We start from the raw sequence: 16,913 nt of genomic DNA, 5'->3' as shown, positions 1-16,913 counted from the left end.
CAGATATCCTTGGGGTCAGGTGGTGTGATTTTACCTGTAGGAAGGCCTCCCTCAATCTACTTAGGTTTTGAAGGAGACTCCTAGAGATAGTCAGAAGATTGAAGAGTTTAGGGCGGAGTATAAACGGTCCCGGATTAGGAGAAAAAAAGAGATCAAAATGGAGTATTGGGGGAGACTGGTTAAGTCATGCAGGATGAAGGATGCCACAACTTTCTGGGGGATGATTAAGGATATTGGCTCCCTGGGTTAAAGTATTGATGCTGTTATTACACCATCATCCCAGAGGCTTGGGTAGCTCATTTTGGTGCCTTATATCGCTCTGAATGGCTTCAAATGAGCCCGCAGGGAGCGGTGAATTCGCCAAACAATATTAACTTTTCATTGGAAGACATCTGGGATGGCATTATGATGTCCCAGTCTAAACATGCTCCAGGGACAGATGTGGTCCCTATGGACATTTATTTATAAAGCTATTGCTTCAATGCCTTTAGTATTACTGGCCTACCCGACTTGTGGCATTCTGCCACTGTTGTGCCTATTTTTAAACAAGGGTGATTTGCAGTTTCGTAGTTGTTATCGCCCAATCTCCCTGTTGGGGTCTGCTGTTAAAATTGCAGAGAGGGTGGTGTCGGAGCGTTTGTGGTCTTGGGTCAGGGATACTGTCGGAGGTGCAATATGAGTTCCGGGAGGGGCTGGCCACTGAGGAGCAATGCCTACATTTGCATTTGCTTATTAGCAAATATACCATCGCAAAGCAGGGCTCCCTTTGCCTAGCTTTATAGACTAGTAGAGCGCCTTCGACAGTGTGGTAAGATTTAAATTGTGGATCTTGCTGGAGGATATGGGGTGGATCCAGGGCTTGTTCAATTTTGATCTTTTAGCATCTGTAAGATTTGGTCTTGCTGGGGAATGCAGCAGACAGAGTTCTTAGAACTAAACTTGGACTTGGAATTATAAGTTGACATCTGAGTTTTCCTTTGGGCCAGTTTGACCCTATTAAAATGACGAGTCTTGGCCGTAGGGTTTGCTTTATTTTACCTTCTTTTGTAAATTTGATCAGGTACTCTCTGAGGGCTAGATGTAGGTAATCTCAATTTACCTATTCTTAAATACCGAATTTTACTGATTCAGTATTTAAGAATAGGTAAATGGGATGTAGATAATTTTTCGGTAAAAATTACCAAATCGGTAAGATTCGGTAATTAAGAATCGGTATTTACCGATTTGGTAAATACCGATTCTGTAATTCCCATTCAGTACTATGGGCCTGGAGGCCCATAGGAATAATTGGGAATTACCGAATCGGTAAATACCGAATCGGTAATAGGGGGAACCCTTTCAAGGGTGGCAGGGTGTCACATTGATACCCTGTTGCACCCCTGATTAGTGCATGGGTGCACATGTGACACACATAAATGCCGTACGGGCATGTATGCCTGCCACATGGCACTGAATAAAAAGAAAAAAATTGCTTTTTTTAACTGTTTTCGTTATTTACCACCAAATTGTAGTTGGTGGTAAATAACAAATGCTTACAGGTGAAAAGCACTCACTTGAGTGCTCCCTACATTTCAGATTTGATAATTTACCGAATCGGTATTCAAGAACTCGGTAATTTACCGAATTCATAAATACCGATTCGTTAATTTACCGAATCTGAAATGTAGCCACCTACATCCCAAATGCCTAATACTGGTCGGTAACGGCCGAAATTCGGTAATTTAGGCTGTTACCGACCGGAATTAGGGTTCCTACATCCTGCCCTAAGAGATTTTGAATACCTCTAATTCAAGCTTGTGGTCTCAGAAGATGTGTGGAGGCTCTGCTTGTAAGGGTTAAATTCTCCAACACTTTGTGCCTCTATTTGTTCCTTCTTAAAGGGTGCTGCTAATGCCAGGAGAAAACAGATGTTGTTTTAATAGCTTGATCCTGCCAGCTTGATCGGTTTGTTCGATAGTGGTGGAGCACATTGTTCCATAGTAGTTTATTTTTAATTAACTTGTTTGAGGGGGGCTTCGACTGTGTTTTTATTGATTATATTTACTATATTTGTTATTATGAGATTTGTTTAAGGTGATCATGAGATGTGTTTTTTAACAATGTATTTTATCTTTGTAATATGCTTTTATGGCTGTGTCTCACTGCCGAAATAAAGTTTATCTAAGACACTACGAAACATGCTGACAGGCCCAGAGGTTTGAGCTCAGTCCTCTACGAACTTTTGTGTAGAAACCCCTTCCGCTCTTTCAGGGAACTAACCCCAAGACACGGATTTTGCTACACCGGAAGTGACCCCCTGCGGCTTCAGCGTGAATTTCCAGCTCCCCTGCAACCGTGGTCATCTGGGCTTTCTGATGCTTGAGGGCCGCTACTTGCAGGTGGGGGGGATGCTCAGGGGCCGGCGCCATAACCCACGCCGAGCCCCAGTGGGAGAACCAGTTCTGGGTGCCCAAATGCGCCCAGAAGCAGCAAGCGAGGCTCACCACTCTCCGGGGGAGCACCACGGTGGCTCCAAGGAACCCCCTGCCAATGGAGGGGGGTCCTGCTTGGTACATACCACCCAATGGGGGTGCAGCTCCTGGTTGGCGGGAAGAGCGAGGGGGGGGGGGGGATATAAGCAACCGCTCCCCCAGATAGCTCCTAACTTGTTTGGAGCGGGAGAAGCGGCGCACCTGCATTTTTTGGACCCACACCTAGGAACCAGCAGATGTCGCAGTGCTGGACAGCAACACAAGCGTTGGCGGAAATTGGTACAATAGTTGGCTAAGGAGACACACCGACAGGGCGGTGAGTAGGAAGTAGGCCACTCATTTTGGGATGCCGCACAGCAGGGGGAGGTTGCCGGGCCAAGGAGGGGAGTAGCAAACGGAGACGGCGCTCGCGGCCAAGACCCGGCCGGACGGCAGGGCACAAAAAGGTGTGAGTTGGGGGGGGGCCTAACTCCTTGGAGTAGCTACCCCTCCCTACACGCAAAGGGCGTGGGTGACCAACCAAATGGTGGTCCCAGAGGTAACACGACAAAGAGGACTACCAAGGACTAACAAAAGAACTGGTTTTGTAGGCGTGCCATTTACGAACTGAATGTACCACGATATGATCTGCGCAATATGAGGATGACATGTATGATTTATGACCCACAATGTGATCTGCACAGTATGATGATGACATGTATGATTTATGACCCAGATATGATTTATGACCCAAATATGGCAGTTCGCAAATGACACAAAGGGACCAGGGTTCATGCTAACGGTGATTGGATAACCAGTCTGTGTATAACCCCAATACAACTGCAGCCAACAACGACCACAACAACTACGACCCTGTTGGCTAAGTTTATTGGGATAACATGGTGATGGGTTTTGGGAAGATATTTCCCACGGTATGGGCGCAGTGCGAGGGTTATTCACCTTGCAGCTCAGCGATGTTACCTTCAGCAGTCGGCACTATGTCGGCGACCTTTCTCAGGTTTGCTCGTAGGAGATTAACATCAATAGAAACGGTCTTTAATTTGTTTTTGAGAGCGGTCCAGGAGCCCTGGATAGCTACCAACAGTTCAGCCCTGGGAGGCTCAGCGTCTCCTGGCAGGTCCCCTGCACTATCCGCTCCCCCAGTCGCACTACTCTCTGGGTGGGCTGGCGCGAGGTGGTATACCGAGTGAAGATATTCCCTGTGGGAAAGCGCGCTGGTCTGTCCTTACCCATCGTGCACGCCAGGGGACGATGGTTCACCCTCCCAGGCCGTCAATGTCTTGGTTCGCCCTGACTGCCAGGCCTCCGAACACAGAGTGCTGGTGTTGATGCCACAGCTGCCTCATTGTGCTGTTCCACTCTACAGAGGAGAAAGTTAGACTGCCAAGGTCAATCTCAGGAGAGGGAATTATCTGCCCCTTTGGCGAAGGGCTTCTCCGTCGGGCTGGTGCCTCGCGCTTCACTTGTTCCCATACATCCCGGATGCGGAATTCCCCAAATACTTCCCGAGCATGAGCAGCGGGTTGGCTGTGCTGCCAACCTGAAGTGCCACTCAGGCCTGGACACACATCTGCCGGGAGCCGTCCCTGCTGTACAACAGCTACTGCAGCACAAGTCCCAAGCAGCCACGGGCGATGTTACGTGGTTGGCTGCCGAAGGTGAATGGGCTTAGCTGCCGGCTGGCTTTTAGAGCGCAGCGGGGTGAGACGCGTTTTCCCTCAGACCGCACAGGGGACATCATGTGGCTTGCCGATCCTTCAAAGACTCGGTTTGCTGTCTCCACCGGAGCTTTCTCGGCAGGCACTGTCGTCGGGTGCTCAGGGTTGATGGGCTCAGGTGCCACTCTTCTTCGCCAGTCCTGAGCAGCCACTGGTGATGGTACGGAGTGGGCTGCCAGGAGGCACTGCCTAGGCCTCGACTAGGCCCCAAGCGCAACAACCGCTGCAGGTCTTATTCAGGCATGAGGCACTCCATCTGCAGCAGCCATTGTGTGTATCTACGGTTATTGCTGGTGCATGGCCGTTCAAGGAGTTACTGAGGTGTGTATATAGTCAGGATGAACAGCATCTTTAAGCTGGCTGGCCAGAAGCTCACGTCCTGTCGGCCACATTGGTAGGCTACACCCCCACCCAACTGCTGCATAACTTAAAGCAACCAGCAAATATATTCTGAATGTGTCTTGTACCTCATTCATCCTTTCCCATCACAAACATCAGCGCAGCAGCCAAAGCCACTATAAAGGAACCACTCTGGTCAACTCGGCACCACACCAGAATGCTTCCCACAGAGACACAGCCTGTGCAGCATGCTGTCAGACCAATAAGGCACTTCGGCCTCAAATAATGGTATATGAACTGCTATATAAATGCAAAATTACTACCACACAGAACTCACTATGATGGTGAAGATTCTGTCCAATACTCTCTTTATACGTAGAAAGGCTTCAGAGAAAGGCATGATGCTGGGGAATGAAGACTTAGCATTGACAGGAAGAATGTGTCAAACATTGCAAGTTGGTTTTAGGCTCCAATAATATGTACAAGAACCTTATTCCAAGATCCAAGAAGGTCACTGACAGTACAAACAATCCTGCTATCACTTTCTAGGACTTTAGCCCTGTCCCCCATACTTACACCTTCGCACTCGACACAAACTTGTAGAGGTGGAATACTATATTGACCATCAGAAGTGAGAGTAACCTCAACCAACGTGGGGTAGATGGGTATAGACATGTTTATTGTCACATGCCTTTATGGCAGGTAGAAATTAAATGTGTTCTCTAGGCCAGGGCACTAACTGGGTTCTGTGCACTAACTTTGGACAAAAAGCCATGGACTCCGCTTATTCAACCTAAAAGATTTTGAGTTATGTGAAGGGGCATGGACAGAAAATCTGCGCAACCAAGTCTGTGGACTCTGTTCGCCAAGGCAGAAAGGGTAAAATCTGCTTACCTGATCTGGGGCAGGAAAGAATTCTTGTAGATCTCTTCAATGCTCTTTAGGAAGTCAACAGAGACCTTCTTCTCCAAAGGCTGAAAAAAAGAAAAAAAATGTATATAAATAACAATATTATTAAGATGTGGACTCATGGACACCTCTGCTCTCATTAGGTTCCCCGATGTAGTGTAGTTCCTATATTCCCAATAGCCACTGCGCATTGGAATAATATACCCTATAGATGTGACGTAGGACTTATGTCTACTAGGTTTCTATCGGATATATTAAACTTAATTGTGAGTGCCAGCTAGCTCAGAGGTCACTAGAAACTTTCTCGAATTAACAAGAAGGGATTAGTTTCTGACAACCGCATAAACATGACAACTTTGTTTCCCCAAGATAAAACGTATCTTCAGAGTCGTGGAAACAATGGATAGATATTTTACTCAGTCATTCGTGTATGCTTCGTTTCACCAGAGGTGCAGAGAAATAGAAGACGGGCGTTTTTCAATAAAAGTATTTATTGAACAGTCTTCTTTCTCATGCAGAAGAAATGCACTGCTACAATCATAATATTGGCTGTAAAGTGATATATAAATATAAACTAATAGAAGGTTCCCCCTTTTGTTTGCCGTTCATATAGGACATACATGTCTGACTCACAAAGGATTGATCGCGTTATGAGAAATCTCGACAATCTGTGCACTTAGGCGGCGATTATTCGAATTTGGATATCTCCAGCTCCTAATAAGTAGGTGGTCTCTATGTGATAGACAAAATAAGCGATAAGTTAACAACAAATATATATATACTTTAGACACTTGGGTAACCTTTTGGTCCATCTGTTGCCATCACAGACATATAAACACATGTGATGACAGTAATTATGCTTCACCGCAAGAAACATTCGAAGGCTTAACTTTAAATGAATCATGGCTAGCTATCATGCTCTCTCATTTTCATACAATCTCGTCGGCCATACTAGAGATGTAGAGCATTTTTAGCTGAGTTGCTCGTACTGCATTAATTCCTAGCATAAACAGAATCTACCTTAGAATTATGCTTACGCTATGGTACATATCATGTGAGGATAGAGTGGACGGCATTCATGTGATTCATTTTCTTTTATCCCAGAAAGCGTGTCGATGTATGAAGGCGACAGTATCGTATACCACGCATAAGCACCATGAACAGCAGAAGTAAGTAATAATGCAAATATAAATGGGTTCCTTAGGTACACTAGGAGCGAGATGTTTTATCCGGTCTTTATGCATGATATGCCCTTTTTAGTCATGACAGGCCATATCAAGGTATAATCAACCTCTGTAACCAGTATCTGACAATTGCACTAATGTATACATGTGTAATATGCTAATACAATTAGAAAACGCTCGATCGTTCCTGAATAGGATAAACTGTGATTTAATGTTGTAAATGGTCACAATGCTCCATCGGTATTAATTGTCCGCATAATTGGATAGTGATCGATTGAATAAGAAAGTGTGATGTTATGTCATATTAGATTACATCTGCCTAGCTGGTCGAATCTTTCAGTTTACAAATAGGGATTTTCTGTCTAGAAATAATGAGATATAGATTTGTTCGGGTAATTTATGTCATAAATCTGCGCACTACATTATTATTTATGAATGGTACTGGCACTCTATGTTATGTATTTATAATTTAGTGATGAAGAAACAAGAAATTAGTTGTTTCCTGTAAGATATAAAAGTTCAAGTAACCACTTAGTAACGTTTTATTATATATGTTTTTGTTTAGTTGTAGCGCAATGGACGGTTACCTGATGAAGGCAGCAATGCCGAATCGTGCGTAGTTCACATCTACCGCATTGCCCCCCCCCCATCATCTATGCGTCTAATGTACTCACTCAACAGATTATTATGTTCTCTGCACATTTGATTAAATGGAATATAATGAAATAGGTTTTTATATAATGAGCAAAAACTAAAATATTGATTTGATAACATTGTTTTGAAAAATAAGATCTATATGTATTTTTGGAGATATGGTTGTGGTCTCAATATGTGATAGTGGTTACTGTCTAGTGACATACATATCTATAACTCGTTGATTTTTTTCCACTGTGCAAGCTATTGACCTTTATCTACTGTGTAAAGTATAATGCGTACAGCAAGAAGAGTATTATGAAATAATACTGTAAAAGCATGGTATGGTTTCTAAGCCATAAACATACATACATAAATAAATAAATAAAGACTAAAAAAGTACTCAACTGGTGCTGCTAAAATACGCCTACCCCGATGTACCTAACCTAAGTCTAGTACTAGGGAAGAAGTAAGTGAGATAAAGCATAAGTTTAGTATTTTTTTGCCAAGAATCTATCCAAGATTTCTCTTAGGGTCTAATCAGCTCCGTACCATGGTTTAGAATGAAGGAGGTCTGGTATCTCCCTGTCTCAGGACTAGATTTCCCAACACCCCGCAAGGGGAGCTTGGAAACACTGGAGCTGGATTTCTCGGCAGGAGAAAAGACAGTGTCTCTCTCAGTGTGTCTGCTGGAGGGTCGGCTTCCTTCGGTACTTGCTGTAGCGAGCTGCGTCGGCCAATTAGATAGTCGAACTGCTCCAAACCACCGTGTGTTTGCTTTGGCAAGTGTGGGCCTATTTATACCTTGAAGGTGCCGAGTTTGACGTACAGTTGGATACGGTCTCAGCGCCAGGATACCCTTCTGGGTGACAGCCGCGCTTAACAAGCATTAAATACATACATACATACATAGAGTCTCAGTTCTTTGAAAACTCCATGAGTTCTTGGACAAATAAATATTCCAGCAAGGGGAAGTCACTAACTGCTGAAGCAGAGTTATCCAAGAAATCGTTGATTTTCAGAACTAGTGGAAGTAACCATGCCGTATTTGGACTGTATCCGCTATGTCTAAATATGGTTATGATTTCTATGCCTATACAAGGACAAGGTGATTTATACCTATATAAGGGCATGAATCGGGAAAATTACACTAGGTTCCTAAAATGCTATACAACATCAGCATCCAATGATAATTGGAAAGGGTTCTTATCCCTAATGAAGCCAGCTAAATCCAGTGGCATTTTGCAGCATGGAAGGTTCAAATCACAGTAAGAAGCAAAAAAAACTGAGCCACCCTGGAAGACAATAAGTTCATCAGTGTGCAATTGGAGGGTGGGGGGGGGGGGGGTTACCCCTGAACTCAAAGGAGAGCATACAGAGCTCTGGGCACATCTGAAGATTGATAACCCTATTAAGGGACTAACCCATATAGGTTGCAAGCTTATCTGATGGTCATTTCTCTAGTAGTCACATCTGACATGACGTTAAGACTTTAAGAGAAGGGTACATAACTCTCAAATTGCAGAATATTCACATTACACATATGTACATCACTTATTTATTTGAAGAGTTTTAAGAGTGCGAACAAGACCCGGCTAGGTATCAGAGCGCTGTACAGCGAAGCCAGATGGTGGGCTGGTACATTAGGACAAAATAGATAGCTAAACTTCTGCAGTAGAAGAAACAAACTAGGTTGATTCGTTTTTCTGGTTTGACAATGTCAAACGCCGAGGAAAGATCCAGCAGAATAATTGGGCAGGGTTCGTTTTGGTCAAGTATTCTTAAGGCAACATCTACTATGTGTGTTACTGCAGTTTCGGTACTGTGACCAGATCTGAAGCCTGATTGTTGTTGTTCGAGTAGTTGTAAATGCTCAATGTGGTTGCGCGGTTGTGTATGGACATACCTCTCAAGAAGTTTGGACATAGTCATTAAATTGGAGATTGGTCGGAAGTTGCTAGGGTCAGATAAGTCTGCCATAGGTTTCTTTGGGAAGGGGATGACTTGCCCGATCTTGAGGCAGTTGTCGATCACTCCTTGTGTGAGAGATTCAAGTCTTCAACCAAAGAGGGAAAATGGATGCAATAGGTTCATTAAAGAGTTTGGAGGGCATAGGATCAAAGAAGTGATTTGAGGGTTTTAATGTGGTCATGATGTTAAGTAGCTCAGCATCATCCGTTACTCTGAAGGTATTCCAAGAAACAATTTGTTTTGAGTGTATGCAAAAATTCTGTCAGTGGAGAGCTCAAACTAGGTGTACCTGAGGCATCGGAGGAGAGAGTTTGATTTTGTAGGTCTTGTAGGGAGAGTTGCAGATCGAATGTTTTCCCAATGAAATGGACTGAAAATTCCTTGCAACTTGGGATTGAGTCCTTGAGAGTTTCGAGTTCGTTAGAGTGTTTGGTTTGTTGATGGATGATTTTGAAGAGTTTGTTTGGTTTTTTTTTTGCCTTATCCAGCTGTGATCTAAAGTGATCAGTTTGTTATAAGCTTTCTTAGTATTTCTTACTTGTTTGAGGTTGTCTAAGGAGGAAGAGTTTCTCCATGTTCTTTCATCAAGTATGAGTTTACATTGTTCCACATTGAGCAAGCCTTGAACCAGGGTTTAGAATGTTTGCTAGGGATTCTTTCAGTTGCAGGGTGGAAAGGGCATCAAAAATATCAGTCATGGAGTGGGTGTAGTGCTCGGGGAGTTCCTCAATATTTGTCATGTTAGGGGGTGGCGGCAGAAGAATATTGCTCATGGTGGCAAGATCCTTTATGTTTCTCAACTCACGTGCCCACTGTTTATTTTTCCGAGGTTGACCATGTCTAATCAACACCTTTTCTAAGATGCTGAAGGAGATTAAGAAGTGATCTGAACAATCGCAAGGTAATAGGTCATCCAATTATATGATATTATCCTTGGCAATGATGAGATCTAGTGGGGCACCTTTGTAGTGAGTAGGCTTGTTGCAGGATTGGGTGAAGTTCAGGTCAGTTAGGAAGGTCTTGAAGGTATGTACTAATGGATCATTTTCATTGTTCCAATGTAAGTTGAAATCACCAAGGGAGATAGGGGTATGGGATTGACTGCGTTGACTGATATAGTTTCCATTATTTGTATGAATATGGACAGAGAATTGTCTCCAGGAGGGTGATATATCATGTGGAGTATGCCAATTGTGTTGTCATTGTTTAAGATTTCAAGATCTAGGTATTCCTAAGAGGACAGTGGTGCTGATTGAGTATGTTTCACGGAAAGGGCGGATCTATGGATGCAGGCAATGCCACCCCCAGTTTTGATTAGTCTATCCATTCAAATGATGTCATAGTCAGGGGGGGGCTAGAATGTCCCAGGATTAGTGTAGAGGTGTCCTCGAGCCAGGTTTCAGTTAAGATCAAGATATCCAAGTCATATGAGAGTATGAGGTGTGCAATGTCAGCTGCATGCCTTACCGCTGATCTGCAATTAATAAGCATCGATTTGATGCAAGATTTGGTCTTTACAGATTCAAAGTGTGTTGCTTGGATAACTTGCAAGCCCAAATCGATTTGCTGCTCTGCAATACGAAGATGGCTCCGCATATATACTTATTTCTTTATTTTATTTTTTTTGGAGTTTTCTATAGCGCTGGCCAGACCCCAGGGTATCGGAGCGCTTTACATTCAGTCAGGTAGAAACAGGTGCGAAAAATAGTGCAGCATACTGTACACAGGGTACATACAAGGTCAGCGATTAGCTCAGTGGTCTTCCACCTGGGGGGCGGTTTTGAGGTAGAGTTGTTGAGGTAGTCCGAGTTCCAGGATGCGCTATTGAGGTAGAGTACGGGAATGCGCGGTTGAGGTAGAGGATTTTTAGTTGTCTCTTGAATTCGGGAAAGGAAGGAGTGGTTCTGATGTCCACTGGGATGCAGTTCCAGATTTTTGGTGCGTTGCCGGCAAAGGAGCGGCTGGCGGTTTTTTGTTTCCGGGTTTTCAAGGGGATGAGTAGTAGTGAGTTTGAACTTCTGAGGTTTCTGGATTGACCCGCTTTCTTGAGCTTGGAGGCTAGATATTCCGGTTTTCCTGTGTGTAGGGCTTTGTGTGTGAGACAAGCCGTTCTGAAGTTTGCGTGCATTTCCACTGGAAGCCATTTAAGATCTTTGAGTGCGGGGGATATGTGGTCAAATTTCCTTGCACCTGAGACCATTCTGGCTGCTGCATTGAGGGTGGTTTTCAGTGGCGCTAGGTGGGATATGGCTGTGCCGGATAGTGTTGCGATCCCATAGTCCAGTCTGGATAGGACCAATGCTTGGGTGGCTTGTTGGAGATCTTTTTGTGGGATGTGTGGTTTGATTTTATTGAGGAGCTTCAGATTGAGGAAGGCGCTTTTCGCGGAGTTCTTGATGTGGTTTGACATAGTTAGTTTGTTATCCAGGGTGATTCCCAGTGATTTTACTGTGTTGGTCGAGGTGAGATTTCCTTTGAGAGCGTCAATGGCTTTCACCCATTCAGTCAATTTGGGGTTGTCATCTTTGTTGGAGATGAGGAGGATCTCGGGTTTCCCTTGGTTTAATTTGAAGTGATTCGTCCCTAGCCATTCTTGGATTTCATTTAGAGTGTTGTTGAGTCTTAGAATGTCGTTATAGGAAGTGGCTTCTATGTAGATCTGCGTGTCGTCCGCGTATAGATGGAAAGGGATGATAGCTTTCTTCAGTATGATGGTGAGGAGAACCATGTATATGTTGAACAGTTGAGGGGAAAGGACGGATCCTTGGGGGACCCCTCTGGTCACGGGTAGAGGGTCTGATGTGAAGGATTTTATTATTACTCTTTGAAAGCGGTTCTGAAAGAAGGAGTCGAACCATTTCAGGACCATGTCCTCCGCGCCTACTCGTTCTTTGAGGGCCTTGATGAGGAGCTTGTGGTCAACCGTGTCAAATGCCGCTGACAGGTCAAAAAGGATGAGTAGGCAGCATTGATCCGAGTCAAGGGAGTTGCGGATGTCATCCACTATGTTCAGGATTTCGGTTTCGGTGCTGTAGCCTTTTCTGAAGCCTGATTGGTTTTGATCAAGCAAGTTGATGCTGTCGAGCTGGTTGTTGAGTTGGCGTAGTACGCATTTTTCTAGATTTTGGCTAGGAAAGGTAGATTTGAGACTGGTCTGAAATTGTTAAGGTCGTTGGAATCCAGACCTGGTTTCTTCAGGAGGGGAGTGACCTGGCCAACTTTAAGGCAGTCCGGGATGATTCCAGATTTTAGGGAGCTGTTGATGATTTTACACCAGAGAGGGCAAGGGTGAGTTTGAGGTCTTTGGCCATTTGGGCGGGGATGGGATCAAGGTTATGGGAGGAGGGTTTGGAGGATCAGATTAGGTTGAGGATCTCTGCTTCTTGGACGAGGTCGAAAGAGGACCAGGCAGAAGAGGTTGTGTCTCCAGCGGTGGTGAATGTTGTAGTTAGGTTGATGTTGATGGTCGGGGTAGGGCTGATGTCTAGGGATAGTTCGATCTTGGCAATTTTTTCATTGAACAAGGAGACAAAGTTGTCACATAGCGTTTTGGAGGTTTGAGCATGGACGGTGGATGGCTTGGAGGTTTGTTTTTTGATGATCTCAAAGAGTTCTCTATGTCTGTTTTTTGCCTTTTCTAGCGTATTGCAGAAGAAGTTTGTTTTTTCATTGTTGATGTGGTTTTTGTACCTTCTTCTTACTGCTCTGAGTTCCTCGCGCCGGCTGCAGGAGGGGTTTTTTCACCAATGTCGTTCTGTGGCTCTGAGGAGTCTCCTTTCCTCGTTGAGGTCTTTGTTGAACCAGGTTCTCGATGGAATGTTCCTGGGTCTTTTTTGTTTTAGAGGTGCCAGTTGGTCTAGGATGGCGGAAGTGGTGGAGTTGTAGTGAGAGATGAGTTCGGTAGTTGAGAGGTCTTCTGTGAGGCTCAGCAGGGAGGAGGCTATTTTTTCTTCTAGTTCTTTTGGGTTGATTTGTGAAAGACTCCTGGACCATGTGCTGGGGGCTGTGCTTGTGGGGTGGGGCTGGATCTGTTCATTGAGGTGGAATAGGATTAGGTGGTGGTCAGACCAGTCTACCTACTAGGCTGCACACGGTCTTCCCAAAGCCCACGCAAAATGGGGGTACAATGGGAGAGAACCCAGCTCCAATATCCTGTGAAGATTGCAAACATAAGCGTTATATGACCCCACATTCCATGAGATGATCCGGATACAAACAGATCAATACATTGAGGAAAACCAGGGGGTTGGCATCCAACAAAAGGGTAGAGTGGGATGCCTTTAAGGCAGTTATTCATGGGATATGTATCAAAACCAACTATGGGGTGCCAACCACCATCCAAACACAAATATTCACATTAACACACACCATCAGGGAGAGGGAGGTGGCCAAGGAACAAGGGAAAGAAGACAGCCAGGACCTCAAAGAAGAAACACAAAACGTGCTAATGGGCAGATTGGGTAGATTGGGTAGATTGGACTATAAAGAATACACAGTCAAACCACATGCAGAGTGTGACAAAACACGATGAGTGCTAGCATGACAGAGGCAGTCAGAACACCACTGGCCGCCATGCATGTCGCCAACGACCACACCCTAAACACACAGGCAGGTATTAATGAAGTCTTTTTCAACTTCTATAAAACTCTGTACACCACACTAAAAGGGATGCATAGTTCCTCCTTTCAGACATACATAGGAGAGATCTCCATACCAAGCATTACCATAGTAGAGCAGCAGGAGTTAGACAAGCTGCTCACAATAGAGGAGATTCAGAATGCTAATGACCAAAAGGCCTCTTCAAAGAAATCTTATCTACATACAGGGTCAAATTGGCACCGAAGCTACTACAATTTACAAGGACGCCTAAGAGATGGGAATTCTCCCAGCAACCACTAGAGAGGCACTGATTGTAGTAATACCCAAACCAGGTGTTGGAAGTGGGATCATGTAGACAGCTATCTCTACCAAGTTTTATACACAAATTTAAACACAAATTTATTAGATCCAGAAGCAATTTTGGATTCACATATGTGAATGTTTTGTCTTTTAATATTTATTTTTTTATGTGTTATTTGTATATTAATATGAATGAACATTGTTTACTGTTCATGGAAAAAGTCAACATATTTATCAAACAATTGTTGTTTAAAATTCATTACATGCTTATCAATCAAAGAGTCCGAAAGACTTATCAATTTAGAATATAAAACCAATTAATAAAATCCTAGGGTGGTCACCTTTAGTATCTACTAATATTCAGACTAAAACACCTGCGAAGTAGAACAAGACTGGAGGCCTAAGGGAGAACACACGCAGGTCGAAACTTCATAAAGATGAATAAGACAGTCATTTTTGTGATATAACAAGTAAGGTGATCACTCAAAGTGCTTGTGCAAGATACAAATAAGCAGCAGTTATGCAATTGGGCAAGGCAAATTGCATGGGCGTATAAAGACTTTTCATCTGTGCACCCGCAGGCTTAATGTCGCGGTGAGGGCTTATAATGCTCAGACCAGGTTGTTCGATTAATTGACCTCTCCCTGTGGTGTGAATGTTCTGTGGCCTTATATGCAAAGCTTAGGGCAAAATGTGCTATTCGTTTCGGAACAGAAATGGAAAGGAGGGACTCGAGAGACCCCAGAAGCAAACTAGGTTCACTTATGTTCCTTTTCCAACTCCTTGGCTACAAAGCCCAGGAGCTTTACTGCCTAGCATGCTAGTTACAGACCATAAAGTTCTAGGGAAAGTTATTGCTAACAAACTACGTTCATGCTTACCTACCCTGGTCCACCCGGACGAAAATGGTTTTATACCGGGGCGCAATACGTTTCTAAATAGAAGGCGCTTATTTTGCCCTAATGGTGGAGGCACCCAGGGAGGTAGCCTGCAGGTAGCAATGACATTGGAAAAGCCTTCGATACCCTGGGATGGCCTTAAATAATGAACTTGTTTGAAAGAATAGGTCTGGTCAAGGAAATGATGCAGTGAACATATCTTATTTAGTCCGGTCAAGGGCTAGGGTCCATTCGAGCCATGAGATTTCTGACATATTCGAACTCAGTAGAGGCGCTAGACAGGGCTGCCCAGTCTCCGCAATAATATTTGCACTTGCCATGAAACATCTAGTGGGACGTTTCAGACAAAGAAGATAGGACGGTTGGCTGCTGAGCAGCGAAACCTGGAAAATTGTGTCACTGTACACAGATGATGCACGGCTATATCTACACGCTATACAGAAGGATTTTCGGATAATAATAGCATTGCTGGACGAATACGGTGCCCAATCTGGCCAGAAGTTGAATTGGCCAAAACGTGTCTGTCCCCATTTTAGAAGACTATCAGCAACCGAAAGAGAGAACTGCTGCATGTGGGCCCTAAATGGAATCCCGATGTGTTCCGCTACCTAGAAGTGAATGTGTATCACTTAGATGAGGACATACAGGGAAATCTGGGTCGGCACTGACAGGAGGCGAGATAATCACTAAACCTCTTGAAAACCCTACTGCTTTCTTCAATTTTCAGGGTGGGAATTGCCAAGATGTTAATCATGCCTAGATTACAGTTTCAGTTTTCAGCGCTCCCAGAGCAGCTGCCTAAGAGTCTTCAACGGCTATCTGTCTGATCAGTTATGGTGGAAGGAAATTAAAAGGGTAGCCTTCTGTAAACTATGTTACCCAATGGACAAGGGGGGATGGAGTACCCCACACTATGAACTATATTATGCTGCTGCACAATTCCAATGGTATATGCAATGGATATCTCCGGCTACTAATATGGAGAGGGCACATGTAAGGAGAGAAACAGAATGATGGGAGATGATCACATCATTACTTGAAACCTTCCCACCAGGATCGACAACCAGTACTGATAACACAAATACATGTACCCCAAGGGGCTATCACGCCATATTCCCTGACTCTCCTGTGATGGCCGCACCCAAACTACGGTAAAATATCCGCCCATCACAGTGCTTAATTTGATCCAGTGGTTTTCGGTGCTCAGCACCGGCTCTTAATTGTCAGCACTGGCACCTATGAAAGTCTACCACAATGTGGTGCTATTTTTTTTAATTCTGAGGTGAGCACAACTACTATTGTTTATTAATTCAATATACATTAAGAATGACTGCTGCCAAAACCATTCTTTTAACTGTAGAGTCCTGAAATTGTCAGAGTTGTAACACTTGTAGCAGTGTGACTTATTAATTATGCTGTTACTGTACTTGCAAGCTGCAATGAGCAGTTTAAGCGGAAGTGGACTGCTGACTAGAGCCCTGGCAATTGTTTTTTTTTACAAATTAAGATTTGTATGCCCATAAGTTACTGAAAAAGTACCAGGTGAAAGAGATCCAATAAGCCTTCGGGGGAGGAGAGGGTGAATCAATTCTGGACTTATAATGTCCTAGAGTAGACTTATAATGTTACACTGATATAATGGGGATTGCTTGGGACACAAACTGCTGACTATCCGGAGCTTGAAGAGAAGTGGACAAATGCCATCGGGCAGGAGATGACAGACAAGCAATCAAACACCACATTAACAATAGTTACAGGGGTATCTAGAAACTCGTGCCTCAAAAACACTCAATTTAATTATGGAAAGACTAATCTCACCCCCAAACGGCTTCACCCCATGCACCCAAAAGTAAATCCAAAATGCCCACGATGCACAACCTCTGAAGCAGA

General features: G+C 44.1%; 1 protein-coding gene across 1 annotated transcript in view; it reads right to left on the bottom strand.

Moving 5' to 3' along the window:
- Positions 1–16,913, bottom strand: part of NDUFA10 (NADH:ubiquinone oxidoreductase subunit A10) — a 200,055-nt gene that overhangs the window by 108,614 nt on the left and 74,528 nt on the right. Inside the window, exon 6 of the mRNA XM_086956253.1 lies at positions 5,423–5,502. Coding sequence (XP_086812379.1) covers positions 5,423–5,502 — 80 coding nt within the window. The remainder of the gene's footprint in view (positions 1–5,422; positions 5,503–16,913) is intronic.

The sequence above is a fragment of the Lissotriton vulgaris genome, chromosome 2_1 (assembly GCF_964263255.1).
Source record: "Lissotriton vulgaris chromosome 2_1, aLisVul1.2, whole genome shotgun sequence".
NCBI lineage: Eukaryota > Metazoa > Chordata > Amphibia > Caudata > Salamandridae > Lissotriton > Lissotriton vulgaris.
Note: the sequence above shows the minus strand (reverse complement) of the source record. Positions and strands in the feature narration are given on the sequence as shown.